This window comes from Stegostoma tigrinum, chromosome 27 (genome assembly GCF_030684315.1).
Source record: "Stegostoma tigrinum isolate sSteTig4 chromosome 27, sSteTig4.hap1, whole genome shotgun sequence".
Taxonomy (NCBI): Eukaryota; Metazoa; Chordata; class Chondrichthyes; order Orectolobiformes; family Stegostomatidae; genus Stegostoma; species Stegostoma tigrinum.
Window position 1 is genome coordinate 14273342 of NC_081380.1, and position 23852 is coordinate 14297193.

Consider the following 23852-nt stretch of genomic DNA (forward strand, 5'->3'; position numbering starts at 1 on the left):
TACACCTTGGATATCTCAGATTCTCCAGCATCTGCAGTTCCTACTATTCTGAATTTTCATGTGGCAGCCAGGTCTACTTAACTTTAATAGTTTCTGCCCATTTAACTGTCCTTTGAGGCTATCAAAGGGCCAATGCAAATATGTAGATGAGAACAGCAGGAGATGCAATTCCACAGGCACAGAACAGCCTCAGTTTTCAATTCAAAGCAGCAACAACTTCACATCAATGCCTCCTTATACACAGTAATACCAATTCTCAGACAAGGATTTGAAAAATTCCCAGCAAATTTTCAGTTGATCCTAACAGCATTTGATACTTATTTCAACCTGAGAAGAATCTCATTACTGAACTTGTCCAGGTCAACCCTTGGGAAACAGCAGCCTTGTCTGTAACTATTTATTATAGATTGGTCAGTTCCTGCAGTTATGGCACACTGAAGGAATTATTTTATTTATTATTTGAATGGGTCCTCAATGATGAGCTGTTTGATTTTGTGCAGGCTAAAAAATGAAATAACATTTGAGATGGCAATGCAATATACTAAGCAGGCCTACTGAATGTTTCATACTAGTGAACTAGCATGTGAATTGAAGCAACTTTGATGCTTCGTCCAAGGTTAGACAAAGTGTGGAAAGTGCCATTTTGAAGTGCTGGCACTGTGGTGCAAGACGGCAATAGAAACAACATAACTGTTTAGCAGGTGATCCCAAATGTTTTCATTGCAGCAGGACTGGTCAATTTTAATGGTTCTGTAATCCAAGACCACTTCCTCAAAGCATAATCAACAAATTGAACAAGAAGAAAACATAGAAATTATAGTTTTTGATCAAAAGGAAAGCCTCATCTTACAGAATAAATCAATGATCAGTATTTTTGGTATATTAATTTCAAGTCAAGAATTTCAAAACTAAATTTAATCTTGACTCAGGAACAGTCATTACCGTAGTGATTGATACATGTGAGTGGCCCAACAATGTATGCCTCCTTCCATTAGGCATCAGGATCCAGGGTCTTGGAGGCAACATGCTTTCAGATAAAGAATATTTTGTAGCAATATTTACTTATAATATTAGTGTTTTTCATTAACCTACTTGCATGTTGCAGGACCAAAGATCCTTTGTTCAGTTAGCAGCCTTAATAGAATATCCAGGTCCTCTGCAGGTGGTACTTGACATTCTGTGCAAAGATGACAGCTACGTTTTACTTTGTGAGGAATTTCCTCAATGCCTCCAAAAACGTGAGCTTTTGTGTCAATAAATCTTGATGACATTTTGTCAAGATCTACCATAACTTTTTCAAACAACTGAAGCTTCATCCAAAGAAGAATGGATGATCTTCTGTCAAGGCATGCCTCAGTTTTTTTAAAGTTCGATTACCTTCATGATTCTTCTCATCTTGGCATTCTTGAAGATGATCCAATCACTTCGGAAGCTCCAAGCAAGAAGAAATGCCACAGGGATAAACCAAAAAAAATTCTACTATCAAAACCAAATTCAGCATTTCAAGTAGAAAAGTTTTTGCTTCCTGACCCTCCAGTCACTGATGCAGTAGACGAAGAACTCTCCAACCTTCTTTCGGACCAGGGGAGGACAGCTCTTTATGTAAAACTGTTTAAATGCCAGGGCATGTAACAAATAGTGCAAAAGAATCATTACATATGGTTATTGATGGTGTGATGCAAGTACCAATATTTTAAACTATACAAGATGGTCACAATTGTCTTACAACCATCAATAGCCAGATTAAGCTTGATGGATTCTCATAAATTGCATAGCATCACAGAGTACAACAAATCTTGGAGGTGTAGGAAGTCTCTCGGCAATACTAAAGCATGAGAATGATATTCTACGTTTCTTTGATTTTTGTTTTCATTTAATTTTCCAGGGGTGCAATCAAGGACAGCAGAATTCAAAGATAAAGTCCATTGCATACTACACTTGGATCCAGAAGTCTTCATTACAATCACAGAATAGATCCAACAATCCTAACAGCAAATATGTCAGTACAAGGAACAAGGTCCAAGAAGATATTGCCCTGTTGAAAAACCGAATGCTTTGCCCTATTTCATATGATTCACTCATTAGATTCTTGCTGAACTAATGAATATGGCACGAGTATCACAAAATTCACCATTCAATTGGGTTTAATTACCTTTTCAACAGGAGATATCATAAATGAGTACAAGCCCATTCAAAAGGCAGTCATAGAACATGGAACACAGAACATGACAGCGCAGTACAGGCCCTTCGGCCCTCAATGTTGTGCCGACCTGTCATACCGATCTCAAGCCCATCTAACCTACACTATTCCATGTATGTCCATATGCTTATCCAATGACGACTTAAATATACCTAAAGTTGGCGAATCTACTACCGTTGCAGGCAAAGCGTTCCATTCCCTTCTACTCTGAGTAAAGAAGCTACCTCTGACATCTGTCCTATATCTTTCACCCCTCAATTTAAAGCTATGCCACCTCGTGCTCACCGTCACCATCCGAAAAAGGCTCCCCCATCCACCCTATCTAACCGTCTGATTATTTTATATGTTTCAATTAAGTCACCTCTCAACCTTCTTCTCTCTAATGAAAACAGCCTCAAGTCCCTCAGCCTTTCCTCGTAAGACCATCCCTCCAAACCAGGCAACATCCTAGTAAATCTCCCCTCAGGAGGAAGTCAGGAGGAAGGATTATCCTTCGAATAAATACCCAATGGTCTTGACTCTGAAGTAACCACCCAGAGATAACTGAGTGATAACGGGAACTGCAGATGCTGGAGAATCCAAGATAACAAAGTGTGAAGCTGGATGAACACAGCAGGCCAAGCAGCATCTCAGGAGCACAAAAGCTGACGTTTCGGGCCTAGACCCTTCATCAGAGAGGGCGACGGGGAGAGGGAACTGGAATAAATAGGGAGAGAGGGGGAGGCGGACCGAAGATGGAGAGAAAAGAAGATAGGTGGAGAGGAGAGTACAGGTGGAGAGGTAGGGAGGGGGTAGGTCAGTCCAGGGAAGACGGACAGGTCAAGGAGGCGGGATGTGGTAGTAGGTAGGAAATGGGGGTGCGGCTTGAGGTGGGAGGAAGGGATGCGTGAGAGGAAGAACAGGTTAGGGTGGAGACAGGCTGGGCTGGTTTTGTGATGCAGTGGGGGCAGGGGAGATTTTGAAGCTTGTGAAGTCCACATTGATACAATTGGGCTGCAGGGTTCCCAAGCGGAATATGAGTTGCTGTTCCTGCAACCTTCGGGTGGCATCATTGTGGCACTGCAGGAGGCCCATGATGGACATGTTGTCTGAGGAATGGGAGGGGGTGTTAAAATGGTTCGCGACTGGGAGGTGCTGTTGTTTACTGCAAACCGAGCGGAGGTGTTCTGCAAAGCGGTCCCCAAGCCTCCGCTTGGTTTCCCCAATGTAGAGGGAGCCACACCGGATACGATGGATACAATATACCATGTTAGCAGATGTGCAGGTGAACATCTGCTTAATATGGGAAGTCATCTTGGGGCCTGGGATGGGGGTGAGGGAGGAAGTGTGGGGGCAAGTGTAGCCCTTCCTGCGGTTGCAGGGGAAGGTGCCGGGTGTGGTGGGGTTGGAGGAGAGTGTGGAGCGGACAAGGGAGTCACGTAGAGAGTGGTCTCTCCAGAAGGCAGACAGAGGTGGGGATGGAAAAATGGCTTGGGTGGTGGGGTCAGATTGTAGATGGTGCAAGTGTCGGAGGATGATACGTTGTATCCGGAGGTTGGTGGGGTGGTATGTGAGGAGGAGGGGGATCCTCTTGGGGCAGTTGTGGCGGGTGGGGGTGTGAGGGATGTGTTGCGGGAAATGCGAGAGACGCGGTCAAGGGCGTTCTCGACCACTGTGGGGGGAAAGTTGCGGTCCTTGAAGAACTTGGACATCTGGGATGTGCGGGAGTGGAATGCTTCATCCTGGGAGCAGATGCGGCGGAGGTGGAGGAATTGGGAATAGGGGATGGAATTTTTGCAGGAGGGTGGGTGGGAGGAGGTGTATTCTAGGTAGCTGTGGGAGTCAGTGGGCTTGAAATGGACATCAGTTTCTGGCTGGTTACCTGAGTTATAGACTGAGAGGTCCAGGAAGGTGAGGGATGTGTTGGAGATGGCCCAGGTGAAGTGAAGGTTGGGGTGGAAGGTGTTGGTGAAGTGCATGAATTGTTCGAGCTCCTCTGGGGAGCAAGAGGCGGCGCCGATACAGTCATCAATGTAATGGAGGAAGAGGTGGGGTTTGGGGCCTGTGTAGGTGCGGAAGAGGGACTGTTCCACGTAACCTACAAAGAGGCAGGCATAGCTTGGGATCATGCGGGTACCCATGGCCACCCCCTTTGTCTGTAGGAAGTGGGAGGAATCGAAAGAGAAGTTGTTGAGGGTGAGGACAAGTTCGGCTAGGCAGATGAGGGTGTCGGTGGAGGGGGACTGGTCGGGCCTGCGTGGCAGGTAGAAGCGGAGGGCCTTGAGGCCATCTGCATGAGGAATACAGGTGTATAGGGACTGGACGTCCATGGTGAAAATGACGTGCTGGGGGCCAGGGAATTGGAAGTTCTGGAGGAGGTGGAGGGCGTGGGTGGTGTCACAGATGTAGGTAGGGAGCTCCTGGACCAAAGGGGAGAAAATGGAGCCCAGATAGGTGCAGATGAGTTCGGTGGGGCAGGAACAGGCGGAGATGATGGGTCGACCAGGGCAGGCAGGTTTGTGGATTTTGGGAAGGAGATAGAAACGGGCCGTGCAGGATTGGGGAACAATAAGGTTGGAGGCTGTGGGTGGGAGGTCCCCTGAGGTGATGAGGTCATGGATGGTGTTGGAGATGATGGTTTGGTGCTCGGGGGTGGGGTCATGATCAAGGGGGTGGTAGGAGAAGGATTGAATACCTAGGTCTAGAAATTAGGCAAGAAGAACAATTTGAGGTCAGACCAGAGATTATAGCCAGCGTGTATTATTTCAAATGAAAAATTAGGGAGAACTCTGCGGCTACCATGGGGCTTGAATCTGTTAATAACATTGATTCGCATTGATCTGTTGTTTGATGTCTTTTCCCAACAATAACTATCAATCTCAAAATTTTGAATTGGTGAAGCATCAGTTTTTTGGGAGAATATCATGTTTACATTACTCTTAACGCACATAACTTGACATGTTTCCTGTACACTAGCATTTGTGATAGCTACTATGGAAGAAGAATCAGAAATAAATGTGTTACAAATAAGATGATATTTGAGAAACCCATTTCACAAGTCTCGGAATATGATCTCACGTTTAAATCTGGTAATTTTTAGGTAGCTAGGTTTGTTAGTTTTTGTAATTACTGTCGAAATGATAAACAAAAATCAAAAAATATAAGTAGGACAGAAAAACTGAAAAATCTAGTGGAACTTAAAATACAACTGGAAAATACAGACATTACAAATTACAAAAGAATTCATGACAGGCAGAAGAACGTAAAAAGCAAGATTACTGAGCTGCTTTTATGTCAATTATCTTGACTCTTGTTTTTTGCTCGTATATTTTATTGATTTGATCCTTTTATGTTTCTAATAACAAGCTTTTAAACAAATCAATGAGCATTCTTTATTGGTCTATCCCAAGATTGAAATTTCACCGTCTTGCTGCTAGGGAATTTTCACTGTTTCTTCCCCACTTTGTTCCCCAGGGAACAGTCCCTGTGATAAATACCTTACAGACTTATGAAGGTCTGGACCAGTACACAGAGAATGAATATACTTCATTTTATGGAACTTCAACTTCAAGAATAGGCAGCAAGCTTCACAAAACTAAACTGAGTTTATCCAAGTTGCAGAATGGGATTTGTTCATAAAACTTTCAATGTAGTTAACCAAACATTACATGAGAAGAGCTAGTAATAATTCATTCTGTAAAATGGTAAGGATTCTTAACATTTAAAATGCTTCATTAAGTAAAGTGGATTACATATTTGACACGTTACAATCTGGAAAGCCAGGTGGTGGAGCCAATCTTCACGTGCTTTAGAGATACACATTACAAATGCACCTCAGCCAAATCCCAAGGATGACATCACAGATTCCCAACAAAATTCAAGTCGATCAGAGACGGGAGAAAATATATCACCAGTTGGAATCATCACTAAAGTATGATGGCTGCCATTATTCTCAGTCCCCAAATAATGCTGCAGGAATTCTTGAAAAGTGGTGTCCTGGGCCATTCAGTTATAGCTATTTCATCAATGAGCTACCCTTCAATAGAGGTCAAACGTGAAATACTCACTAATGACAGGATGTTTTTCAGTACCATTAATCAAACCTCAGGTATTGGACCAGTCCAGTGCATATCAAATGAGACCTGTACAGCACTCAGCCTTGGGCTGGTAAGTGGCAAATAACATTTTTGCCAGGCAATAGCCATCTTCCACAAGACAAGATCTAACCATCTCCCCTTGACATTTAAAGGAAATATCATTCCCCACTGTCAATACCTTGGGGGCTATGTTTGGCCAGAAACATAACCTGACTAGCAACACAAATATTGTGTATCCAAGGTCAGAAGCTATGACAATGTCATGACAAACTCACTTCCTGACTTTCTGAAACTTGGTCACCACATATGAGGCTTAAATTATAAGTTTGTTGAACACTCTTTGAAATATTTTCCACTTTCCTTTTTGAGTATAACTCCAACAGGACTCAACTAACATCCCAACTCTACCATAAACATTTTACACTCCCGCCATTGGTATACAATGGCAGCTTGTTCAACAGCATTTTCCAGCCTGAGGGACAAGGGCATCACCTGGTACCCCCAGTATACTACTCCCCAAAAATTCCATTCCAAGTTCCACACCGACATGACTTCAATCCATATCATGGTTCCTTCACTGTTCCTCAATCAAAATTCTGAACTCCACTCTTAACAGCGTATGGGGCATTGTGGTTCAAGATGGTGGATCACCACTACCTTTTCAGAGGTGGTCACACCCAAGAATGAATTAAAGACCAACAGTTTCTATCTGTGTCTACTTGTAGAGAGATAAAAGTGAATCCCCTAGCATGTCCACCTCTTGAATTCCATGAAGCACAATTAATACAAGGAACAGATTTCACTTCTTCTCTTTATAAACGAGAAAGAATAGATTTCATATGTAGTAATAATAATTTCAAAGCAAACTAGATTAAAGATCTGCATATTTTATCCAACACACTATATTGTGAACGGGTCTTCTAGGAGCCATTAGAGGTTCGAGAAGATGAGCATCATGGTGCATTTCTTTTTGTAAAACTGTACAACGATTGCTGACTTGCATGCACCCATTTAATTTATGAGTTTTACACTTTTTCCAATATTTATTTCAAGTCAGGAAGGTCAATCCAAAACTTTCGCTAACCTTGCCTACTATTCACTCAGCTCTCCTGGCTGAAGACTGTTACAGATTCTAGTTTTCTTGGTTTTCCTTGTGCATCTGCGATCACCTTGGGGTGGTTCTACACACACCCCTCTGTAACATATTGCCTGTACTTATGTGGCTTTTATGTCTTCTAAACTACACTTACATGAATATGCATATAAGTATTTATTTATAAAGATACACATCAAATTTGAACTTCCACACACAAGCCCATGGCTTCAGGCTATTTCTTTGATAAAATAATTTGTTCAGGCATGTAATGAAACAGCTGTGGGACAAATAGGACTTTAAACTCGATTTTTTTTAGCTCATAGATAAAGTACTATCATCATATGACCTTCATTAGTATATCTTTTATAAGGAACACAGATGATTTCCCAGCTACTTCTCATGGCCTGCATACAATTAAGTAGAACTAAAATACAACTGACACGTGCAATGATTTTTCTACTGTAATAAGTAAGCATGAAATATCAAATAATTTTATACTTTCACAAATTAAAAGCTTCAAAAACATACCTCCATATTTAGCAGCTTTAGCTGCTGCATATCCATCTAAAACAGAAGATTAACAATTTATAATAGAGCCAAGACCAACAATATGCAGAATAGAACAACGAGTCTCATTAAAAAGAACAAAGACTTAAATCTCATTAAACTCTATTTCTTAAATACTCAAGCTTCCCAAATTGCTCAGCTTGCAGATTGCGTTAAGAAAGTGATTTTTTTTTCTGTTGATGATTATTGGACTGAATTTTAAAATTGTCCTGCGTGTCCACTTATTTGATGAAAGCATTAAACTTATTAACCTAAGTATTGCAGTCTTTAAAATCAGAAAGAAACAAGGAAGCAAATAAGGTTATTTGCCCATAGCTACCTTATCCTTATGTAGTTTACCTTAATTACACAAAAGTCTCATATGTTGTGTTCTATTTTATGTTATTGCAGTTAGTTGCATTCAAGAAGAACAGAGCCAAGAGGGAAAACTGTCTCACAAAATAGATCCTGTTTGATTTGGGAGCGCTGAAAAGCTTGCTAAGCTAAGGCTCAAAGGCTTCCCAATTTAATGGATATTTCAGCCAACCTTCCTACCAAATCCTCAGTAATCATGAATTACGAAGTATCAGCGATATGTGTGGGTATAGTGTTTGAAGATTTGTTACTCATAGCTGTTGAAACCGTGAGCTCATTTAGAATGTTGACAGGTGGTTGAAACTAAGTCCAATGACGCTGATCCCATTACAATCTAAATGAGGAGAAAATAACACTGTCAAATTCTCCACTATTGAATATGCTTAAGGATAAGAGAAACACATTCTTGGTTTCTCAGAGATCAAGGGGCATGGGAAGGAGAACGGGACAATAGGGTTGAAGCCAAAGCTCAGCCATATTGATACTGAATAGGCTGCATGCTGGAGGGGCTGTATGGTTTTTACACCTAGAAACTGATATCCATTTCAAGCCCACCAACTCCCACAGCTACCTAGAATACACCTCCTTCCACCATCCTGCAAACATACCATCCCCTATTCCCAATTCCTTCGCCTCCGCCGCATCTGCTCCCAGGATGAGGTATTCCACTCCTGTACATCTCAGATATCCTCATTCTTCAAGAGCCGCAACTTCCCCCCAACAGTGGTTGAGAACGCCCTCCACCATTGTCTCCCACATTTCCTGCAACTCATCCCTCACAAAGCGCCCCTGCAATAACAACCAAAAGAGAATCCCCCTCTTCCTCACATAACACCCCACCAACGTCCAGATCCAACGCATCATCCTCCGACACTTCTGCAATCTGCAATCCGACCCCATCACCAAAGACATTTTTCCCTCCCCGTCCTTGTCTACTTTCCACAGGGACCACTCTCTCCATGACTCCCTTGTCAGCTCCACACATTCCTCCAACCCCACCACACCTGGCACTTTTCCCTGCAACTGCAGGAAGTGCTACACCTACCCCACACCTCCTCCCTCAACCCCATCCCAGGCCCCAAGAAGACTTTCCACATCAAACAGAGGTTCATTTGCATATCTGCCAATGTGGTATACTGTATCTGCTGTACCCATTGTGGCCTCCTGTACATCAGGGAAACCAAGCGGAGGCTTGGGGACCACTTTGCAGAACACCTACGCTCGGTTCACAATAAACAGCTGCACCTCCCAGTCGCGAACCATTCCAACTTCCCCTCCCATTCTTCAGACGAGATGTCCATCCTGGGCATCCTGCAGTGACACAACGATGCCAGTGGAAGGTTGCAGGAACAGCAATTCATATTCTGCTTGGGAACCCTGCAGCCAATGGTATCAATGTGAATTTCACAAGCTTCAAAATTTCCCCTCCCCCGCTACCGCATTCCAAAACCAGCCCAATTCATCCCCGCCACCCTAACCTGTTCTTCGTCTCACCTATCCCCTCCTCCCACCTCAAGCCGCACCCACATTTCCTACCTACTAATTGTGAATGAGAACTTTGAGGAGCAGGAAAACAGGCTTGAACAGATCAAGATTGAGGAAGTTGATGTGCTGGAAATTTTGGCAAACATTAAGATTGATAAGTCCCCAGGGCCAGACCAGATTTATCCTAGGTTGCTCTGGGAAGCGAGAAAGGAGGTTGCCAAGCCGCTGACGAAGATCTTTACTTCCTCACTCTCCACGGGAGTGGTACCGGAAGATTGGAGGGAGGTAAATGTTGTTCCTATTTTCAAGAAAGGGAATAGGGAAATCCCTGGAAATTACAGACCAGTCAGCCTTACGTCTGTGGTAAGCAAGCTTTTGGAAAGAATTCTGAGGGATAGGATTTATGTCTATTTGGAAAAGCATAGCATGATTAAAGGGAGTCAGCATGGCTTTGAGGGGCAGGTCATGCCTTACAAATCTTATTGAGTTCTTTGAGGAAGTCATGAGACATGTTGACGAGGGTTGAGCAGTGGATATGGTTTACATGGACTTCAGCAAGGCATTTGATAAGGTTCCCCACGGCAGACTCATTCATAAAGTCAGGAGGTATGGAATATAGGGTGATTTGGCTGTCAGGATTCAGAATTGGTTGGCTGACAGGAGGCAGAGAGTGGTTGTAGATGGTAAGTATTCTGCCTGGAGGTCAGTGCTGACTGGTGTCTCACAGGGCTCTGTTCTTGGGCCTCTGTTCTTTGTAGTTTTTATAAATGACTTGGATGAGGAGGTTGAGGGGTGGGTTAGTATGTTTACTGATGACACAAAGGTTGGAGGTGCCGTTGAAAGTAGAGGGCTATTGCAGACTTCAGCGAGACATTGACAGAATGCAGAGCTGGGCTGAGAAATGGCAGATGGAGTTTAACCTGGATAAATGTGAAGTGATGCATTTTGGAAGGTCGAACTTAAATGCTGAATATAGGATTAAAGGCAGGATTCTCGGCAGTGTGCAGGAACAGCGGGATCTTGGTGTTCAAGTGCATAGCTCCCTCAAAGTTGCCACCCAGGTGGATAAGGTTGTTAAGAAAGCATATGGTGTTTTGGTTTTCATTAACAGGGCGATTGAGTTTAAGAGCCCCGAGGTTATGCTGCAGCTCTACAAAACCCTGGTGAGACCACCCTTGGAATACCGTGTCCAGTTCTGGTCGCCCTATTATAGGAAAGATGTGGAGGCTTTGGAGAGGGTGCAAAGGAGGTTTACCAGGATGCTGCCTGGACTGGAGGGCCTGTCTTACGAGGAGAGGTTGACTGAGCTCGGACTTTTCTCTCTGGAGAGGAGGAGGAAGGGAGGTGACCTGATCAAGGTGTACAAGGTAATGAGAGGCATGGGTAGAGTTGATAGCCAGAGACTTTTCTCCAGGGCAGGATTGACTGCCACGAGGGGTCATAGTTTTAAGGTGTTAGGCGGAAGGTATAGAGGAGACGTCAGAGGGAGGTTCTTCACCCAGAGAGTTGTGAGCGGATGGAATAGTTTACCAGTGGTAGTCGTGGAAGCGGAGTCATTAGTGACATTTAAGCGACTGCTGGACATGCACATGGACAGCAGTGAATTGAGGGGAATGTAGGTTGGGTTATTTTATTTTTGGATTATGATTATTCCACGGCACAACACTGTGGGCCGAAGAGCCTGTACTGTGTTGTACTTTTCTACGTTCTATGTTCTATGTTCTAACCTCATCCCGCCCCCTTGACCTGTCCGTCCTCCCTGGACTGACCTATCTCCTCCCTGTCTCTCCACCTACACTCACCTTTACTGGCTCTATCCCTGCCTCTTTAACTTGTCTGTCTCCTCTCCACCTATGTTCTCCTCTCTCCATCTTCTATCGGCCTCCTGCTCTCCCCCTATTTATTTCAGAACCCTCTTCCCATCCTCCATTTCTGATGAAGGGTGTAGGTCTGAAACATCAGCTTTCCTGCTCCTAAGATGCTGCTTGACCTGCTGTGTTCATCCAACTCCACACCTTGTTATCTTGGTTTTTAGGCTGCTTCTGTTTCTTTTGTTCTTCTGACAATCTTCGAAATTGACTTGCCTTATTCACATTCTCAAGATGATCGCGAAAAAAAAAACACAAATTGAAGTGATTGAATCAATGGGGGAAAATCAATTTGCAACGAGAAAGATCCACAGAAACATAAGGTAGATCAGCAGTTTCTTACTGTGGTCCTGTTGGTTGAATAAGGACGTTTCCCTGTTCTTCATCAAACGGTATCATGGGAGATTTCAAAAAATATGCTCATAAATTTAAAATATCATCAGAAAAATCAGTTAGTGTAAAACATTCACTTTCCCAAAGAGAGAAGGATTCTTATTGACTGTCTAAAAAAAAGGGACAACTTATTTTGTTAGTATTGTTATTAAGAGGTTAACTACAAATGATGGTCAGAGCCACACAAATCTAGAAGAATTATACCATTGCCCGAGGAGCTGGATAAGACATTACAGTAACACATTACAGAGTGGGAAATTACATGCCACCTATTTATGCCAAACATAAAGGTTCCATTTGAGGGCAAAGCTGAAGACAGAAGGCTGATTGGGTAAAATGTTGACAACATGCTTGCTCATAATGCTGCATCTATTAATGCTACATCTAGAGCACTGAGACAATATTTTCCAATTCTAACCATTAATATGACTGTGCTGTCCATCATGAAGGAGGCATCTTATTACAGCTTCCACACAGCAGCTCAGATGACTATAATGGCTGCTAATATTGATACCATCTTGGTTCTGGAGCCAATTATGACAAGTGCTCCCATGACATCACTATTCCCCTGCATTCTGGGCATACAGGTGAGCCATAGAAATGTTAAGGGACAGAATGAGGAGAGTAGCTTTTACCCAACAAGTCTATTGATTGATTAATAAAAAGTGAAAAACTACAATTATAAATCAAAGCATTCCACTAGAACACATTGAAAAATTGAAAACAGTAAGTTTTTTTAAAAACTTACTCCAATCAATCTAAAAATGTTACTTCTGAGAAACTGAATTACCTGCACCGACTCCTGGAATGGCTCCACGTCCACCCGTTGGAACTTGACCTGGTATGCCTCATGGAATGGTAGAACAGGGAAGTTACAATCATTACATGCCAAATAACCAATAGAAGCACACAGTTTTGATAATAGAAGACATTCTGTTTGACATCTTTTCACCTCATAAGTTGATGTGGTTTGTGTTTTTCAAAAGAAAAATATCACAGATGCTGGAAATGTGAAATAAAAATCAAAAAAAATGCTGGAAATACTCAGGTCATAAAATATCTCTGGAGCAAAATAAAAGTTACTACTTCAGATTGACATAAGCTTTAACCAGAACAAAAGATAGAAATATTTTAGGCAAGATTTTGAGTTGAATAAGGGGCAAGGGGGCAAGAAGAACGGAAAGGAAGATTTTATGTGATTGGCTGGAGGTCAGGTGAGATTAAATAACAAAAGGTTTCATAGTGCAAAAAGGATGAGAAGCAGAGCAATTTAAGAGAGAATGTTGAGCAATCTATGACTGCTACTGCCTCTGTTGCCTCATGTCTTTACTCTGAGTCTTGCTTGTAGACTCTATTGATTTCATTGTTTTCTTGTATAGGTTTTAATGAAGAACTTATTCACATTAGCAGCAAAATTTAACATTGATCCAAGTTCAGAATTGGAAACATTTTTTCCCTCATGTCAAGAAATGTTTTTAACGTTTTATTCTGGTCAAGGCCCTTAGATATTGTTAAACTTCTTAAGAAAGCAGCAACTTCTCTAAGCCACATTCAATTCAGCCAAAGTACAGAGTGTTTTTTTCTTCTTAATATCACTTTAGTGTTGTTAGTACACAGTTAAGTGAGACTTCCCAGTAGTAATATTCTTTACTAAATGATAAATGTAATTAAAAATCTTCTACACCTGTCAATACATTCTTCCAATGAATATTCAATGCTTACAAATAGAATATTGAGTTGACATTTTTACATAAAGGACAGGAGTAGAAAAGCCTACCTCCATATTTAGCAGCTTTCGCTGCCGCTGCATATCCATCTGCAATGACAGAGAATTGAGAAATTGTGGCAATGCAAAGACCAGCTATATATAAACTGGATAATTAGTAACTTTATGCAAATCATTAGCAACCTCATTCCAGATCAACTCCTTTGTTGCTTTATCAACTTCTTCAGAGTCAAAAAAAATTAAAATAAACTAGTTCTGAGTTTGTTCCAGTTCTGAGGAAGGGTCACCAGACCCAAAAACATTAACTCTGTTTTTACCTTCACAGATGCTGCCAGACCTGCTGAGCTTTTCCAGCAACTTTGTTTTTCTTCCTGATTTACAGCATCTGCTGTTCTTGCAGTTTTTATTAAAATAAACTACTTGCCGATTAATTTCCACCTCTTACATAGAGAATGTGTTGATGACACACAACTCATTGTAGTCAAAAATAATTGAAATTGAAAGGGCAAATGTCTCATAAAATAGATCCTGATGCACCCTGGTCTCACAGAGAACCTTGCTGAACAAAGTTGCTTTTGTCTCCATTGCATTGGATAACCAACAGATTTTCTCAGTTTAATGGATATTGTAGCAAACATTGCTCAGTTAGTGTTAATTAGTCCAGTATCTGAACATTTTGTTTAAAAGCGATTGATAGTGTTCTTGGGGTATAGTGACGCTGTCCCTACCTTTAGCCAGCAAACTGGATTCAAGCCTCACCTGCTCTGGAATACTGTAATTAAATCACTGAACAGGTTGAGCGGAATATATCAATGACAGATTGGTGTATGAAATAACTCCTCCGAGGCTGGCATCCCATCGCCAAGTCACTCTGTACATACACATGACCAGTCCATGACATTAGAACTGCCTCACTCAAAGTCAGGTACCAGAAATACTGACACTTACCTTTTCGTCAGCCAGTGCTTCCTAATTAGACTGGATTAACTGCCCCAATGATGGAACTCATATTTTACGATGTCCAGCTGGCTGACCTTGTTATAATCACTACATTCCTCCTCCTTTGATTCTATTGACATAGGCTGGCTCTTTACCTCGGACAGCTTCTTAGGGGCATTACTGCTTCAGACTCCTCCGACTCAGCGTGTAACACACAGGAACTCATCTCTGGTGCCAGGAGCACCTTAGTACAATTTCATTTTTTTTCTTCCAGTGACAAAGGTGTTGAGGCGGCTACTTCTATCATGTCCATCTCAGATTCTGAGGACTCAACAATGCTTTACAGCGAAGGCGAATCCATGGGTTCTGGGAGCATTTCTGACTGTTCCAAGAGACAGGGTACATTTTGTTCCCACACCTTTTGTGAATTTGCAGCTGACATATTGTCTAAATTCTTGTTCAAGACTGTCGCACCCACTCAAATTTTATATGTCACTGGTCCTGACCTCACATCCTGACCTCTTATCCATGTAGGGCAATTTCTGTGACACTTATACCAAACTTAGTCCCCTGTATCAACCTTTCTCCTTCAGTTGGCCAAGTCTTGTGTCTGGCATTGGTATTTCTCATGTTGTTTTACCATCACCTGACCCCTCCCCCCAGCTCTGGGAAGATCAGACTTAACTGGTGTGGAGTCTTCTACCCATTAGCAACTCTTCTGGTACTATCCTTGTAGTTGCATGTGAGGTGGTCCTACAATCAAATAAGAACCAAGGCAGCTTGCTATCTAGTCAGGCTGTAGGCTGTTTCTTCAAGTCAGCTTTCAAACTTTGGACTGCTCTTTCTGTCGGGTCATTGGACGATGTGTGGTACGGAGCTGTCCTTATGTCGAATCCCATCCAATTTAGTAAAAACAAAATTCCCTGTTGGCAAACGATGGCTCATTATCTGCACCCAATACTTCACCGTGTTTGATGAATGGACCCTATGCACATCCAACCACTTTAAGTAGGTGTCTACAATGACTAAGAACACTGATCCCGTGAAAGGTCCTGCGTAGTCGACGTGCAACCAAGTCCAAGGTTTATCCGGCCATTCTCACAGATGTTGAGGAGTTGCTGGTGGTAAATTTTCTCCTTGTTGATACTCTGGGTATCAATCTACCAAAGTGCCTATGCCTGCATCTAGGTCTGACCACCAGCCACAAATTCTTGGTAACATCTTCATTTTGGAGATGCCTGGTGGAATTCAGCCAGTATTTGGCGGTGACCTTTACTCAAGATAATCACTCTTGCTCCCCGTAACAACATGCCACTATCTACCATGATCTGATTTCTCCAGGTCCAAAGAAGTTCAATTCTAGCTGTGATGGCCCTTTGGTTTCCCCCATCAACACCAGCTGTTTCAGTTTTGAAAGGAAATTTCTGTGTCCCAAGTCTGATATTGTCAGCTGTGACTGGGAGCGTGTACAGGAAATTTAATATCATTACAGACTCCTCTATTGGGGGTACCACCAGTGCTGCATCTGCTAATGGGAAGTAGTTCAATGCAACTGCATTTGCAACTTAGCCTCCTGGATGGTGTTATAACTTATAATTATAAACACTTAGTTTTAGACCGAATCAATGAAGCTATGGGTGACACTGCCTTGTCAACTTTAAGCAGACCAAGTGGGGGCTTGTGGTCTGTGATGATCACTAATTTTTGTCCATAAAACTATTGGTGGAACTTCTTGCTTCCAAATATGATCACCAATCTTTCTTTTCCTATCTGGGCATATTTACGTTCTACATTAGCCGAAGTCCTGGATACTAATATTACTCTGATGCTGTATGGGAGGCATTGCATGTCAATACCAGATATTCCTCAGGATCATAGTGTGCCAACATTTTGGAGGCTGGTAGCTGTTTTTTTGCTTCATTGAAAGCCAAGGGTTGTCTAAGTGACCTTTTCCAAGGCTGACCCTGTTTTAGATGCTGCTGCAAAGGTGCCAGGATAGATGCCAGATTATGTATGAAATTTCCATAATAACATAGCAGCTAAGAAGTGGCCTAAATTCCTGGACAGACGTGGGAGCCGGGGCACATTTGATCATCTTTGCTTTACCTTCTAATTGGTGTAACCCCTTGTCAACTCTGTACCCCAAGTAGGTCACTTCAGGGGCTTGGAACACACATTTTTCTTTTCTTAGGGATATGCCCACCTTGGAAAAACATCTTAGAACTGTACTCTAAGGGCTTCTGATGAGCTTTCCCTTTTATGAGCATGCCATCTAAGTAAATCGCGTCTTGAGGTAGACTTTACAAAATGTTCTCCATTATCCATCGAAAAATTGAACAGGGTGACGATATTCAAAATGGCAGTCTCATATATTGGTACAAGCTCTTAATCATATAATTGTAGCCTACTTCTGAAAATCTCAGTCAAAATACAATTGCAAGTAAGCGTGGCTCACGAGAAGGACAGCACCCCTGCCAGCTTTGCATATGAATCCTCTATCCAAGGGATTGGGTATTTATCCAGCTGCGCAAAGTAGTTTACCATTTGTTTAAAATCAGTATGACAAGAGCTGTCCATTCCACGAATTGGACTGGTCTGATGATTCCTTTGCTTTCTAGGCTTCTGACTTCCACCTCTACTTTTGTCCTCAAAGCAAAAGGAACTGGGCATGCCTTGCATAATTCAGGAATTGCTTCCTGGTGAACTAGTAATGTGGCCTTGGCTCCTTTGATAGACCCTAGACCTTCCATGAAGACTTCCCTGTATTTAATTAGAACCTCACTCAGGAAGCCATTTTCTAATTGAAAGATATTGAGCCAATCTAGGTGAATCGCTTGCAACAAATTTCATCCTGTCAAGCTTGGGCCCGAGCCTTTTACTATGATCACTGGTAATTGAACCAGCTGCTTTTCATAAGGGGCCGGAACAAAAGTTGTAGCCCTAATCTGTAAAAGGTACCCCGGTATAGGTTCTCAGTCTAGCTGAGGTCTTACACAAATTTAAGAGCTATTATTCAGAGCAAATTTTATTGAAAACTAGTTCTGTGGCTACTGATGTGACTGTGCCCTTATCAACCTCTATTAGACCTGGATGACCATTTAACCAGCCATTTATTTTGACTGGTTCTGATTTGGATGTTGCTAAGCAATTTAACAGTTCCAAATCAAATAAATGCAGGTGGACTTTCCAGGGTATGAACTCTCCCGGATAGCCTTGTGAACACTGGCCTCACCGAGTTACCTTACTCCCATTTAGGTCCAGTAGGGCTTTCTTGCATGTCTTGGCAACACTACAATGGGTTGTCGGCCTTAAGCCTGAAGAAAATTTTAACTATGTGGCCGAGGCTTGACTTTGTTTGGGGTTTTGCTGTGGCCTGGCCTAGAGTCCCTCTGATCAGGATATGTCCTGAGTGAGGTCATGCAATTGCCTGCACGCAAGTGGTGTTCCCCAAACTCATCTGGATTGGTGTGTGTGTCTGCTTCCATTAGAATACCCTGCAAGTGATATGCTCCATTTGTCGTATTTTCCAATGATAAAGTCAGTTGTAATGTCTTTGAAATCCAGCTGGACTTCAGCTAGTAGGCATTTTTGCATAGTTACATCATTAATCCCACAAACCAAGTGATCTTTAAGCATCTCATTAAGGGTTAAACCGAAATTACAGGCTTCTGACAGTCGTCTTAACCTCGTCAAAAATTTCAATATGGATTCCTTAATTCTTCAATTGCTGAGAAAAAGTGATAGCATCTCAGAATTAGAGGAGGCTTAGGGTCATAATATTCCTTCACTACGTCATTCAATTCTTGAAAGGTTTTAGTGAAAATTGGTCAGGAAATTATTCAAGTGGGCCACAACACACTGCTGCAACCTAGAATTGCGCAAAGCAGAACAGAAGCACTTCTACAGAGTTTTGAAAAGGAATGGATACGCAAAATCTGCTGTTGCTTCCATGACAGAGCACAATAAGAAGATACTACACAGCCAGACACACTAATCACCCTATCCTACATCAGACTAATATCAGAGATGACCGCAAGTCAGGGTAGCCACAAACCAACAACCACCCTACGACAGATACTGATGAATGTAAAGGACGCCATACCCACAACCAATAAAACTAACGTAATATACAAAATACCATGCAAGGACTGTGAGAAACATTGCATAGGCCAAACTGGAAGAAAACTGACAATAAGGACACACAAACACCACTAGAAACCAAGAGACGGGACCAATTCTCATTGCTCTCAATACACACAGACAAAGAAGGACATGAATTTGACTGGCACACACATCCATAATAGCACGAGCCAAACAGAGACATGCCAGCGAATTCCTGGAGGCCTGGCATTCCAACCGGAACTCCATTAACAGACACATTGAACTGGACCCAGTATACAAATCACTGAAAAACAGAACCAGAGCTAACACCAACCACCCCAGCAAACGGAGGCATATAAATAATAAGTGGGACAGAACTTCAGTGGAGGCGGACCGAAGATGTTACCTAGCAGAATGGCTCAGCGAGCAAGTCTTCAATCTCATCCAAAACCTGAGCTACAAATCTCAAAAACTTTAAAGCCCCAGCCTATTCAGCCCCTACCTATAGCTCAAACCCTCTAACTCTGACAACATCGTTGTAAAACCTTCTTAAATCCTTTCAAGTTTCACAATATCCTTCCTATTGCAGGGAGACCAGAATCGAATACACTATTCCAAGAGTGGCCTAACCAATACCCTGTACAGCCACAACATGACATCCAACTTCTACACTCAATGCACTGACCAGTAAAGGCGAGCATACCAAATGGCTTCAATGCCTTCTTTGCTATCTCATCTACCTGTAACTCCACTTTCAAGGAACTGCACTCCAAGGTCTCTTTGTTTAGCAACATTCCCCAGGACTTTACCATTAAGTGTATAAGTCTTGCCCTGGCTTGCCTTTCCAAAATGTAGCACCTCACATTTATCTGAATTAAACTCCATCTGCCACTCCTCGGCCCATCAGCCAATCTGATCTGTAAAATTGTTTCAACTGATTCAGTGAAAGTGCTAACCATTTACTAATTTGCAGTATTTTGGTGAATAGGGTCCAACAGGATAACACAAAATGGGCATATAGAGCAACATCGTAATTTTAATATGAATTACAATGGAAAAAGGCATGAAGCAAATATATTGTATGATGTAATGAGAGGGGAAATCATCTGCATGGAGAAAGATGCTTCAGGAGAATAATTCTGTGTTCTTCACCAAAATTTGCTGATGGACCTTTCGTAGTATATGCAGGACCATTTCAATCAAAAATCATTAAACCCAGAAAGGTTAAACAAAAAATATTGCTGTAATTGTGCCATCATTCTTCTCTAAGTAGGAAATCTTTGGCACATGTGCAAGACCTAGAGCAGAGGAAAAGACACCACAGGTGCTGACTTGTCAGAGGATGTGATTGTATGACAGAATTGCCCCTAAAGCCTTGAATACTGTCCCTGAGGCCAAACCTAAGGAATGCAGTTGTTGGGCATTCATTTCAATGGCAAACTGACAATAAACTGGAACACAGTATCAAAGAGCATCGAGAAGACTGGCTGTATTTATACAGTGACCGCAGCAAAATGGAAAATGACAATTATATTGTTAAAACATTCCGAAGATTGTGTTCAAAGCGAGCAATGATGCTTCAATTCAGCTCATCATAACGAACCTAAAATGGTAATAAAGAGTGGTCAATCTACCTGAACAGCTCTTGATACATCCCATGAAGCTACCCCTGATACATCTCCTGACATGACAGAACAAGTTACAACCATAAAATGCCAAATAAACTGATCAGATAATCAAACTGCTGGTACCAAAGACACTGCAGTATTATGATGATTACCTCTGACGAAGCTTAAGTTGCTGGTTTCTTTACCTGCTATGACATTTGGTGAAATAGAATCTCAAGTTCAAATGAGTTAATTTCTTGACTGAATTAACAGAAATCTAATGCAGAAAGGAATAGGTTTTTCTATCATTTGGATGTGATATTTAGATTGGTGGTCACGTCTTTTAAATAATTGTAGGAATCAGCCAATACCCAAAGGTGTCATTATGTATGCCTTGAAATATGATGGTTAATTCTAATAATCTTTAGGTACCAATGTCAGTTGGTGGAAACAGTGGAACACAGCAAAAAGAACTAAACACAAGAACTAGTGGATAGAATATCAAGGTAAGCCACAAGCTTAAAGCACAATTTGAAAAAGGTCACATAAATATTATTAATTTAAACTTAAAAGAATTAATGCTAGATAAAACATTTTAATGAGGGAGAAGAATACTGAACAAATTGTGACTCTGTTACGACCTCTGGTGCCATTTGTCTTTGCTCTGATTCATGCTTTTATGCTTTTTAGATAGATTTCTCATCAAAAGCTTATTCAGTTTTACAGGAGAATGTTATGGATGTGAGATTGCTTACTGAGCTGGAAGGTTCATTTTCAGACATTTCGTCACTTTTTTTTATTTGAAAAAATATACTTTATTCGTAAGAGGTACAAAAAATAAAACATATTTACACACCCACCTAGTCATGCAAGCCGTTCCGGGTTACCCAGGGGGTACATACACCAACTAAAGGAAAAAAAACAAAAGAAGGAAAAAAAAAGCAAAGAAAACACCCCAGCAGTCGTCACCCCGCACAGTCCCCATTACCAGATAGGGTTCTTTTTTCTATTCTGGACGAGGGGTTTCATATGGTGGTCTTTCCCCACCGCGCCTTGGCGGTGGCTGCCCCAAGCTTTAGCGCGTCCCTCAGCACGTAGTCCTGGACCTTGGAGTGCGCGAGTCTGCAACACTCGGTCGGGGTCAGTTCTTTCAGCTGGCAGACCAGCAAGTTGCGGGCAGACCAAAGAGCGTCTTTCACCGCATTGATGGTCCTCCAGGCGCAGTTGATGTTGGTCTCAGTGTGCGTCCCCGGAAGCAGCCCGTAGAGCACGGAGTCCCGCGTCACTGAGTTGCTCGGGACGAAACTTGACAAATACCACTGCACCCCCTCCAGACCTCCTGCGCATAGGCACATTCCAGAAGGAGGTGATCAACAGTCTCGTCCCCTCCGCAGCCACCTTGAGGGCAGCGTGCGGTGGTGCAGAGATTCCGGGCATGCATAAAGGATCTCACGGGCAGAGCCCCTCTCACCGCCAGCCAAGCAATGTCCTTGTGCTTGTTTGAAAGTTCTGGCGATGAGGCATTCTGCCAAACGACTGTGGCAGTCTGCGTGGGGAACCACACGACGGGATCCACCCTCTCCTTTCCCCCAAGAGTCCCAAGGATACTACGTGCTGACCGCTGCCTGACGGCCTTGTGGTCAAAGGTGTTTCCCTTCAAAAATTTCTCCACGAAGGACAGGTGGTACGGAACGGTCCAACTACTCGGAGCATTCCGCGGCAATGAGGCCAGGCCCATCCTTCGCAACACCGGGGACAGGTAGAACCTCAGTAAGTAGTGACACTTGGTGTTTGCGTACTGAGGATCTACGCACTGCTTGATGCAACCGCACACAAAGGTAGCCGTCAGGGCGAGGGTGGCGTTCGGTACGCCCTTTCCCCCATTTCCCAGGTCTTTGTACATGGTGTCCTTGCGGACCCGGTCCATCCTCGACCCTCAAATGAAGTGGAAGATGTCCCGGGTGACTGCCGTGGCACAGGTCCAGGGAATAGGCCAGGCCTGCGCCACATACAACAGTACCAAAAGCCCCTCGCACCTGACAACCAGGTTCTTACCCGTGATGGAGAGGGACCGGAGCGTCCACCTGCCCAGCTTCTGCTTCAATTTGGTGATACGCTCCTCCCAAGTCTTAGTGCACGCCCCAGCTCCACCAAACCAAACACCCAGCACCTTCAGGTAGTCTGTCCTGACGGTGAAGGGGATGAAGGAGCGGTCATCCCAGTTCCCGAAGAACATGACCTCGCTCTTACCCCTATTGACTTTGGCACCCGAGGCCAGTTCAAACTGGCCGCAGATGTCCAATAGTCTAGTCACTGACCGACGAACGGTGCAGAAGACGGTGACGTCGTCCATGTACAGGGAGGTCTTGACCTGAAGGCCTCCGCTGCCTGGGATAGTCACGCCCTTCAGGCTCACGTCCTTCCTGATGGAGGCGGCGAAGGGCTCCACACAGCACATGAACAAGGCAGGAGAGAGCGGGCAGCCCTGCCTGACTCCAGATCTAACAGGAAAACTGTCTGATTCCCACCCGTTGATCGAGACTGCGCTAAAGATGTTGGCGTAGAGCAGCCGGATCCAATTGCGGATGCCCTCCCCGAACCCATAATTGGAGAGGACGTCCCTCATGTAAGCATGAGAGACCCTGTCGAAGGCCTTCTCCTGGTCCAGGCTGACGAGGCAGGTGTCCACCCGCCTGTCCTGTACGTAGGCGATCGTATCCCTGATGAGCGAGAGGCTCTCAGCGATCTTCCTGCCCGGCACAGCACAGGTTTGGTCAGGGTGAATCACTGAGTCCAGGACAGACCTGACCCGGTTGGCTATGACCTTGGCCAGGATTTTGTAGTCCACGTTCAAAAGTGAAATGGGACGCCAATTCTTAATTTCTTCCCTCTCCCCCTTCCTCTTGTAAATGAGGGTGATGATGCCCTTCCTCATGGACTTGCACATTTCCCCTGCCCGAAGCGCACTATCGTACACCTCCAGCAGGTCCTGGCCGACCAGGCCCCACAGAGCGGAATACAGCTCGACCGGTAAGCCGTCGCTCCCGGGAGTCTTATTCTTCTCCAAGGACTTGAGGGCTCTGGTCAGCTCGTCCAGGGATATCGGCCGGTCCAGCCACTCCCTCGTGCCGTCGTCTAAGACCTCCGTGATAGACGACAGGAATGACTCGGAGGCCGTGCTGTCCGTGGGCTTCGTGTCGTACAGTCCGGCATAGAAGGATCTGCTGATCCTCAAAATGTCGGGCCGAGACGACGTCACCGAGCCGTCGTCCTCCTTCAGCCGGCTAAGCACAGAGCTCTCTTTGTGCACCTTCTGAAAGAAGAAACGCGAGCACGTCTCGTCCTGCTCCACGGAGCGGACCCTGGACCGGAAGATTATCCGGGAGGCCTCCGCGGCGAAGAGTGAGGCTTGCTGGCCCCTCACCTCGCGGAGGTCCTCC

The 23852-nt window shown here is 43.6% G+C and overlaps 1 protein-coding gene across 11 annotated transcripts in view; it reads right to left on the bottom strand.

Annotated features, from left to right (window-relative positions):
- Nucleotides 1–23852, bottom strand: part of elna (elastin a) — a 229937-nt gene that overhangs the window by 108929 nt on the left and 97156 nt on the right. For 9 of the 11 annotated variants that reach the window (XM_059655517.1, XM_059655521.1, XM_059655514.1 and 6 more), the window contains exons 12-14: nucleotides 13816–13855; nucleotides 12830–12888; nucleotides 7901–7936 (exon numbers count right to left, since the gene is read on the bottom strand). In XM_059655517.1, the coding sequence (XP_059511500.1) occupies nucleotides 7901–7936; nucleotides 12830–12888; nucleotides 13816–13855 (135 nt within the window). The remainder of the gene's footprint in view (nucleotides 1–7900; nucleotides 7937–12829; nucleotides 12889–13815; nucleotides 13856–23852) is intronic. The other 2 variants (XM_059655511.1, XM_059655510.1) reach the window with 2 other exon arrangements.